At 60.2% G+C, this 9,649-nt stretch overlaps 1 protein-coding gene across 1 annotated transcript in view; it reads right to left on the bottom strand.

The window, feature by feature from the left end:
• Positions 1 to 51: 51 nt before the first annotated feature.
• Positions 52 to 9,649, bottom strand: part of ITPR3 (inositol 1,4,5-trisphosphate receptor type 3) — a 66,355-nt gene continuing 56,757 nt past the window's right edge. Inside the window, exons 48-59 of the mRNA XM_024766296.1 lie at positions 9,036 to 9,146; positions 8,752 to 8,944; positions 8,385 to 8,510; positions 7,822 to 7,994; positions 6,976 to 7,140; positions 6,107 to 6,299; positions 5,541 to 5,645; positions 5,326 to 5,453; positions 4,384 to 4,549; positions 3,574 to 3,734; positions 2,283 to 2,444; positions 52 to 1,733 (exon numbers count right to left, since the gene is read on the bottom strand). Coding sequence (XP_024622064.1) covers positions 1,665 to 1,733; positions 2,283 to 2,444; positions 3,574 to 3,734; positions 4,384 to 4,549; positions 5,326 to 5,453; positions 5,541 to 5,645; positions 6,107 to 6,299; positions 6,976 to 7,140; positions 7,822 to 7,994; positions 8,385 to 8,510; positions 8,752 to 8,944; positions 9,036 to 9,146 — 1,752 coding nt within the window. The 3' untranslated portion in view covers positions 52 to 1,664. The remainder of the gene's footprint in view (positions 1,734 to 2,282; positions 2,445 to 3,573; positions 3,735 to 4,383; positions 4,550 to 5,325; positions 5,454 to 5,540; positions 5,646 to 6,106; positions 6,300 to 6,975; positions 7,141 to 7,821; positions 7,995 to 8,384; positions 8,511 to 8,751; positions 8,945 to 9,035; positions 9,147 to 9,649) is intronic.

The raw sequence follows: 9,649 nt of genomic DNA, 5'->3' as shown, positions 1-9,649 counted from the left end.
GCATCCGCCCGCCCACCAGTCAGGCTAGGATGTCCTCCAGGAGAGGAAGTGCGGGTCTCCGTCTGGGCCTGAGAAGGGATGGTGACGGGGCCTCTGGGCAAGGTGCTTCCTGCACGGCCACAGGAGCCCCACCTGCCAACAGAGGTCTGGCTGGCTCCTGGCAAGATTCACAGGCTCCCTTTTGTTGTAGGAGCTCCTGGGAGAGAGCCAAAAATAGCGTTCAGTACTGAAGAAGGCGTCCTGTTGCAAACAGAAAGCAGCAGGAGGTGTATGACAGGGATGAGAAAAGCCTGCTTGGCCCTCCTCCCCACTGACTCAGAAGGCCAGAGCCCAGTCCTCTGCCCCTGACCTTGCAGCAAAGCCATGTTCCAAGTTGGCTTAAGGGGCAGAGTAGAGCTACCAACAGGCCAGGCAGGGCCTCGGCTTGAGTCGGCTTCAGCACTCGGGGCGGGTTCTGTGGGAGGCCACATGGCAGGCCCCCTCCCCTGGCCGGGGACACGCACAGGGTCACCTTATTACTCCACGGGACCTTAGCTCTTACCAGTAGATGTTTACATTCCCTACTTCAGGTTTCTTGTCAAGAACAGAGCTGAGAGAAGGGGTAGGGCAGGGCCGACAGCACCCGTTGTTGGGAAGAAGTGGAAGTGGGTTCTTAACCTCATTTTACCTGGACTCCTCACTGTGTTTTGAAATGCATAAAATAAAATTCATAGGATTATGATAGAAACCAGTTATCCCATAGTACAGTTCTGTCCCGGAATCGCTGCAAGACAGGATGGCATTCAGCATCTCCCAAGAGCCCAAGGTTAGGCCAGGAGGCAGGGCTCATATTCTCCGTATCCTCCGCCAGCGCCACGTTACCACCCACCCCAGCCCCTGGGGAGCACGGGAGCCAGCCTCCCTTTCTAACGGACTAGATTTATTAATTTATTTAAGGTAATTAACATATTAGTTCTCGGGCCAAAGGATTTGTAAAACATTACACCAAAAGGAGAAAACACAAGCAGTCAAAACCAGCCCCTGTTAACACGCCCCAGCCCTGTCACCTGGGCGTGTGACTCTTGCCCAGGAGGCCCAGGAGGAGGCAGGTCTTAGGACCAAGCCTGTGGTCACCAGTCCAGCCAGGGCTGTGCAGAGCGGGTGGCGTGGACTTGGACACTGAGGTCTACGTGCTGTATACGGCAGTTCCGAGGCACAGGGGGGCTGCACGGCCCTGGCCAGGGCTGAGCCTGGCACCGTGAATAAGTTAAATAACAAAGCCCTAAAATCACTAGCGACAGCATCACCGCGCCCCCCCAGAGGCGGCAGTAACCAAAATGTAGTGCTTGGAATAAAATGGAGGCGCCACTCCTAATCATCCACCAGGAGGAATACAAAGGCACATCAGTCATAAGGGACAAAGCAATAGTCCTTTAAGAGGACTCAGGCATTAAGGTAAGCCGAGTCCCACTGAGTTTCTGAGTTTTTTTTTTTAAGAGCTTGGTCTGGGCACCACTGTCAGCTCTAGTTTACCCTCTAAGCTGTTCAGAGTCTACGTTGGCCTGGGGCGGGGTCTGGCAGAGGTGGAGCTGGGGGTTGGGTGGGCACCTGGCCTTGAGGGGCGGTGTTCCCACTCTCAGCTCTCCAGTGTCGCATGTGGCCTGACGGGCCTTCTGTGGCTCCACTCAGCGGCTCATGCAGTTCTGGACATCCACGAAGCCCAGGCGTTGCCTGCGTTTCCGCTGTTCCGTCATCTAGATTTAAACAGATGCCGTCAGGTTGGTCGGTTCAGCCCTGGCGGCAGGCCGAGGCGCCCCCAGGATGTAGCAGGGATGTCAGCCCCAAACCCTTGTCCTCAGCGCGTCGCAAACGACTGATTTGGTGCAGCTGGGAAAGCACCCCACCTAAAAGAGGGGCTGCCGATTTCATTTAGTCACTGCCAGATGGAGTGGAGGGTGCTCTGGGCAACAGGGGATCTTTCTTGAGAAGCGGAAAGAGGCCTTACCCTGCCGTCACCAGTTAACGCCTGAGGGGGACTCGCTAAAGCAAGGGAGGCCCCAACACCGGCACGAGGTTCCACTCAGCCCTGTCTTTCTGGGGCGCAAGGCTAGGGGCCACGACCCCGTCTAGCTTTCCACAGAGGGGAGAAGTGTGTTTGGAACCTGTTTTCCACCCCAGACCCAAGAACAGGAGCCAGCAGCAAAGGGGGCAGGGGGAGCGTAAAGGCGCCAACACCCTCCCCCACGCCACGAGGCAGGCCCTGAGGCTACCGGTGTGCTGCCAGGACAGGGCTAGGGGCACACCTGCTCCTTGAGCTCGTTGAGCTGGGCAGTGAGGTGGGACACCAGCTTCATGGTGGAGTTGAGCTTGTCCTGAAGAATCCGGATCTCGTTCTGCTCCCCCTCCCCCTCGTTGCTCACCAGTGACATGGCCCGCATCCGGGGGAACCAGTCCAGGTTCTTGTTCTGAAAAATATCACCAGTGGGGTGAGCGAGCTTGGGTCCAGCCTAGGAAGGCCTTGTTTAGAAAAGCAGTTGTGTGTGCGGGAGCCTGCTACCACACCCTTGGCCAAATTACTCCCCAGGGATGTGTCACGGGAAAATCTGAATTGACCTGTGTCCTCCCTGGGGCCAGAGTGAGCTGGCAGTGACCCTGAGGGGGCGGGGAGGCCACAGCAGAGACAGGCCAACCTCCGTTAGACAGCCCGAGTCTCCCCCTGGTACCAACACCACCTGTTTACTCTCCTAACAAACACCCTGCGAGCGGTGGAAGGCAGGCCTCTGCACCCAGACCCTGCCTCTCCTCCCTCCCTCCCTTCCTTCCTTCCTCCCGCCCCGACAGCACGCCCCACACCCCAGGAAGATGCCAGTCAGACAGATGGTGCGTTGAGGGAGCAGAGCTCTACTGAGGGTGGCTGGCATCTGACACGTGAGGCAAAACCACGTTTCCCGGGACAGAGGCAGAGCGGGAGGGGACACCGAGCAGCTTTCTAGTTCCTTGTGGCAAGCTCTGAGTTCTCAGATCAACAGATAATACCTGCGCTCAAAGACCAATCCAAATACAGACTCCGAAGACGCAGAGAACCCCCCCCCACACCTTTCTTTCCTTTTAGGCTGCATTTTCTCTAATATGCAATACTCTAAAGATGCACTACATCTGATGGGACTGATGGGCATCCTTCACCCTAAAGGCGCCCAGACCTTTCTTACTCACTGCTTCACTCCCTTCGCTCCTGCATTGGAGTGATGGTTGATTTCTCCTAAGTTTGACAGTTTAAAGTTCATCCAGATGCCCTCTTGGCCTGCGACCACCCAGGCTTCAGAAAGCTGCCCTCCCTCTCGCCCAGCTAGAAAAGGCCCCTCAGAAAGGGCCACCGAGCAGCCGCCACAAGCAGGGCCGCCTCGCATCAGGCACCCACGGGCCCCAGACGCCACGCGCGTCCTCTGGGGGCTTTTTTCCGGAGGCCCCCCTGCAGCACAGCAGCTGGCGGGGCTCCTGAGTAGCCGAGGTCGGCTCCAGCTGTTCCTTGTCCCCTGCTGCCTGTTAACAAGTGTCCACAGCTGTCCTGACCACCCCCCCTCCCCGGGCCCACACCTTGATCATCTGGGCCACGTAGCTCTCGGGCCCTGTGTAGTCCGTCTTATTCTTCACACGGACCAGCACAATGAAGTACAGGTAGTTCCACATGTTGTGCTCAAACTTGATGTGCTCCTCAAATGACACCGTCTTGTTGTCAAACTTGTCCCTCTCCAGACCTGCGGAGGCAGGAGGTGGGGGTGAGGGTACACCCCCTCCCCCGCCTCCAAGAGACCCGGTGGGCAGGCACGGCCTCCCGATGCAGTGGGGACATTGTTCTTGGGCTGAAAGTTCTGACAAATGCAGGCGACAGCCCACTCTGGGCTCTTTAGGTCACTTCTATTTAAAGCAGCAGCCACACAGCCATGGAGCCCCCGCCCTGCCGCAGCACAGAGGGGACCATGGGAGCAGACGCCAGGATCCCGGGGGCCGGGGAGCCGGAAAAGCTTGGATGAGGGTCCTGTCCTACAGGGGCCCACCTGCTTCTTTGCCTGCGGTGGCTGTGAGGGGACCTGCACTTCATACCTAGCGGGTGGGGAGAAAGGCCCTGCACTGAGACCAGAGGTTTGAGGCCACTGACCAGGCTCGTTTCCTCATCTGAGACCCAGAGAGTTCAAAGGGAGGATTTCTGAGGCCCTTTCCCACTCCCTTCTGTGACTCCAAGTTCGGGTAGGGTCCTGTTCTCCCCAGTTCTGGGATGAGCGAACAGCCACCAAGCCGTTGGCCCCAGGGCAGGGCTCCCCGGCGGTCACAGGAATCTGGGAAGGGCCAGACTGAGGCCGACGCCGCCGACGGCCACGGCCTCCTCAGGCAAGAGCCCAGCCTCACCGCAGATGAAGCACGTGGTCTTGAGAATTTCTTCCTTCTTCTGCTTCTCACTGCGCAAGTCGGCAAAGGTGTCGATGATCACCCCAAAGATGAGGTTCAGCACGATGATGATGACAATGAAGAAGAACAGAAGATCATAGACCACGCGGGCCGGGAAGAGAGACTCCTACGGGGGGAAGGCAGGGAGGCTGGGGTCAGCAGCCCCCATCGGAAGGGAATAAGGGCATCTGGCTCCCAGGGCCCTGAAGACGGCAGACAGGACCCAGCCTCACCACACAGAACGAGAATCACGATCAGGGGCCCTGAGTGTGGATGAGGACTCAGCGGCCGGGACGGGGCCCTCGAGGAGTCTGGCGTGGGGAGCCAGGCCTGCGGGCATGGCCCGCCCCCGACTGCTGCTTAGCGGAAGAGCAGCTCTGAACTCCTCTGCCTGCCCGCATGACACCTGGTCTCACTCATTCTAGAAACCCTCCGGCCAAGGAGAAGCTTCTCACCCTTGTGCCACTAGGGACAGACTGACATTCTGAGAACATGGGGCTGCCCGAGCCAAACCCTGAGGCCTCCTTATGGAGCCAGCCCGGCTTCCCCACCCTGCCTACCCTGGCTGCGGGCCAGGGCTCTGCCTCTCAGATGAAGCCGCTGTGGCCGGGGACCCACCCGCTGCCTGACTCACGGCTTCCCTAGCCGGGGAAAACCGCGTGCCAAGGTCTTTCCTCAGAGCGTCTACAGTGAGCTGGTGGGGATGCCTGGGTAGACAGGGGCCTGGATAGCTCAGCTACACCGTAACTGCACGGGACTGGGCGGGACAGCGGGGAGAAGGGGACGCAAAGGTGCAGGGACTCGCAACCCTGAAGGTGGAGGGAGGCCAAGCTGCGCTGCTGGCCATGACCCGAGGGCGGGGCTGGGCCCCCGTGGACCGGGGAGGGGGCAGGGGGCGCTCACGTCTTTGGAGGGCTTGCGGAGAACGTCGCCCACACCGCCACCATTGCGCAGCCCGTGGTTCATGACGGTGACGATGCACATGAGCAGGGTGTCACAGGCCCGCTCCGTGCTGTCCAGCTCCTCATCCTCTGCAAGCAGGGCGTGTGCTCAGCCCCGCGCCAGGCCACCTGCCTCTGCCCCCACCGCACCTGACTCCCAGGACGCACTGCCCTCACCTGCCAGGACCTCGGGCACCACGACCCCTGAGACACAGTCCATGCTGTCCCCACTGCAAGTGTCCACAAATGTGGCAGCTCCATGTGGCATCCCCAGGGGGCTGGCTGGAGGGGACAGGATCAAGATCAGGAGGTGAAGGACTGTCCTCATCTCCCCAGTTCTGGGCCCAACATCACATCCTCCAGGAAGCCTGCCCTGATCCTACCAGTTCCCCACGGCCTGGCTACAGTGAAGGGTCTCCATGTACCTGCCCCCGCCGGGCTGTGCCCCAAGGGCCTGGAGGGGGGTCTGCACCCCTAGCCCTGGCGCACCAGCAGCTCCCACAAGTACCGAGTTTAACATGAACCACAGGGTCTTCAAACAAGAGCAACCCAAGGCGCTCGCACTCCCTCAGTCTGTCCAGGGAAGAGGGAGGCAGTGAGCTAGACCCCCACCCAGAACCCAAGAGGAGAAACTGAGGCAGGGGGCCTGGTGGGATAAGCGCTTCCAGGCCCTGGTCCCAACTCCAGCCACTTGTGCAGGCCCCTCATCCCCACACGCCCGCCCAGGAGAGGCGCCCCCAGACCTCTGGAGTGGTTGCTGGGCAGCCGGTCGACCTCGAGAATGAAGTCATCCTTGAGGAAGAGGAAGCCAACAATGGAGAAGAGGTAGACCAGGATGAGGGCCAGCAGGGCGGTCAGCAGGATGGAGCGGCCATTGCGGGTCACACTCTTGATGACATTGAACAGCGTCTCTTCGCGGTAGATGAGGTCAAAGAGCTGCAGGGCAGAGATGGGGCCGCCGCTGGACCCACGGGCTACCTGCCTACCAGTGGTTCCCCCCGCCTCCCTCAGCGGCGTCTGCTCTTGGGCAGGCGGAACCAGGCTGGCGGGCCTGTTGGGGCCGTCATCTCCCAGGAACCTGGAGTTCCAAGGCCCAGGAAACGGAGCGGTCCAGGAGAAGGCTAGAGGGTGGAATGGCCAGTGCATACCACATGCAACAGGAGAAGGATGGCCAACACTCACGGTGTGCTTGCTACGTGCCAGGACAAACTCTACACAACTGTTGTGTGTTAGCTCACTTCATCCTCACAATTATTCTAAAGGGCAGGTGCCGTTAATTATCCCCATTTTACAGATGAGGAAACTGAGGCACGGGCAGTTAAGAAACCCGCCCAAAGTTACACAGCTAGGAGGGGCCACACTGCGATGTAAACCCAGATGGTCTGGCTCAAGAGTCCAGGCTTGGACCCCCACTGTACAGGGGAGATGGGGCCATGAGTAGATATCAGGGTCTTGAAGGCCAGGCTGGGGTCCAGCGGAGGAGGACACTGGAAATCCACTCCTCCCAGCCCAGCAGCAAGAGGCCTGGGGATGGGGAACTGTTAGCAACTGGCAGGAAGCCCTGACTGCCTGCCCCTGCCCCTGCCCCTGCCCAGCCCCACCCACGCCTCACCAGGATGCTGTAGAAGAGCTCATGCGCAAAGAGGCCCAGGACACTCGTCAGGATGTAGCCCACGTGGTACAGGAACTCCATGTCCATGACCATGGCCTTATAGCCCCGGATGAAGGTGCCACGGTTGCCCACGAAGCTCACCACGAACACGATCTTGTTGGTCAGCTGTGGGCAAGTGCAGGGCATGGGGGTCAGTACCCTACCACCCACCCTGAATCTCCACCCCTGTTGCCAGGCCCAGCCGGTGCCTAGAGCAGAGGCGAAGGCTGGGTCTTCAGGGGAGTGGATCTGAGCTGGTCCTGCTGAGCCTGGCAAACACAGCCTTAATGAAAATGCTTCCTGAAATGCATCTGGGCTTCTGGGACTAGAATAGAGGAGAAGCCCCTTGGGTCCCCAGCTCCAGGAAGAAAGTGAGATGCAGATAAACGAGAATGGGTCAGAGAAGACCGTCCTTAGCCTTTACAGTGACTAGGCAAGTTAGGAAAAGGCACCCCCCACGTGCTCGAGACACCTTATTTCTACCTGTCAGGAAACTGTCATAACACATAAATCTTTGATGTCCTCAATATGCCTTCAGGCAGTGCACAACTAACACTGGGAACCCAGCAGCCCTGAAGCTGGTGCTCCAAAGCGGCTCCTGGCTGGCTGGCTCTGAGTGCCTGCTGCCCCGAGTTGTCCAGGGGAAAGAGGAGACAGAGTGGTCCCAGCCTCGGGTCTATAATGAGCTTGGGATCCCAACACAGGGACCAGGGGGAAGGGGCAGAGCAGCAGGCCAGCTTCGGGTCCAGCTGCGTGACAAGCCCAGGAGGGGTTGGGGGTGGGCGGTGGGGGCCCTCTGGCACTCACGTTGAGGGCACCCAGGATGTTGAGCGTGGGCCCAATGCCCAGGTAGTAGATGGAGCGCAGGATGAGCGCCACGATGAGGGGGCGGATGCTATAGCGCTTGGTGAACAGGGCCGCGATGGAGAAGCAGATGAGGATCCAGAACAGCAGCGAGATGAGGGGGGAGCCCAGCACACCTGGGGGCAGGGAGCAGGGACAGGGCGGCTTGCTCAAGCCCACCCACCCAGCAGACCCCAAGAAGCCACCCCTTTCTGGGAGCCTTCCCTGTAAGTACCTGCTCACCCGGCTGTAGGGCCCCGCCCATCACACCTGCATCTGGAGGCCTAAGGTAGGAGGCCCTCTCCATCTGCTGCTACCATAACTGGTCTCTCCCTTGTATGTGTGTGTGCTGTCTCCAGAGGTCAAGGACCCTATCCATCCCCGTGATGAGGTGCAGAACCCAGAGGCCAGTGAAGGGGCTGCTTCTCCCCACTCTGCATCCTGTCCCCTCAGAGCCTGGCCAGCTCACATCAGAGGAGGGAGCATGGAAGGCTCAGGGCCGCCACCTGCCAGCCCTGTGTCCTCACCTGTGGATGCGCCCTCCACGTAGGGGTAGAAGAAGGCGATGATGATGTTGATAAAAACCGCCAGGTTGAAGGAGATGCTGCCCCACAGGGTCATGCGGCGGGAGAACCAGTAGATGAGTGGCATGCCTGGGGGAGGAGGTGGCGGGGCCAGGGTAAGGGGGGCCCCTGATTAACACCATCTGCCCACCCCATACCAGGCCGCAGAGCCTGCACAAGCTCCAGGCCCCACTTCAGGAGGAAAACGTGATCGGAGCCCTCCTTGGGGCAGGGGTGGGACCCCCACCAGTAGGCGAGGGAGGCATCAGGGGCATCAGTGAGCAGCTCCAGCGCCCCATCCCCGCCCTCCTGCCTGCCGCGGGGTCCTCACTGCGGAGCTTGCGCTGCCACTCCATCTCGTTGTGCAGGAAGGAGGACTGGTCGAAGAAGTCGCTCACTTTGCTACCCTGCTCATCCTGCTCGGTGGTGGTGAAGAGCCGGTGCTTGGTCTCCTCCGTCAGGAACTGGCAGATGCCAGGCACCGGGAACACGATCTGCTCCATGCTGCGGTCCTGCCGCACGATCTGGACGCACACGGGCACCTGGTCACATCTGAGCCGTGGCCCCCGAGGGCCCAGCCCGCACTCGCGGCCCCCAGCTGTTCTCAGGTCCCACCTCTATCTGAGATGTGTGGTTCTCATAGTAGGCCAGGGGGTCCTCCTCTTCCTCCTGTGCCGGTGCTGAGGACTTAAGCATCTGTGACAGCTGCTTGTTGTTGAGGCTGAGCTGGGGGCGGGGGGTGGGGGGGATGCCGAGGTCAGGCCCACCCCCACCTCCATGCTGGGGCCCAGCTGTGACCTACACCCCACTGAGTGACCCCCAGCTAGACCAGACCCAGCCCCAAAGTGGGAGACAATCCTATAGGACAGTCAGCACTCTCCACAGTCCTGCCCAGGTGCACCGCTAGGTCCTGCTCCAGGCTGCCAGACGCCCCAGACCCACACCGCAGCCTTGCTCCCACTCCTCTGTCCCGGTGACATCCCTGGCCACCAGGCCGGCTCCCACTGGTCCTCAGCCCCGCCCCCCAATTCTGAGCTGGTTCTTTACTCAGGTTCAAGCCAAGGCCTTGGGCCACAGGTCTGCCCTAAGTTCCTGGCCCCGCCCCCAGCCTCATCCCAGACTCCAGCCAGGGTCTGAGGTCTCAGCTCTGCCCTCAGCCCCGCCCCCGAGTCATAGCCACGCCCTCCAACTCCTAGCCGCACCCCCAATACAATCCCATCCAATTTCCC

This window comes from Neophocaena asiaeorientalis, unplaced genomic scaffold, assembly GCF_003031525.2.
Source record: "Neophocaena asiaeorientalis asiaeorientalis breed wild unplaced genomic scaffold, Neophocaena_asiaeorientalis_V1.1 scaffold46, whole genome shotgun sequence".
Lineage (NCBI taxonomy): Eukaryota > Metazoa > Chordata > Mammalia > Artiodactyla > Phocoenidae > Neophocaena > Neophocaena asiaeorientalis.
Note: the sequence above shows the minus strand (reverse complement) of the source record. Positions and strands in the feature narration are given on the sequence as shown.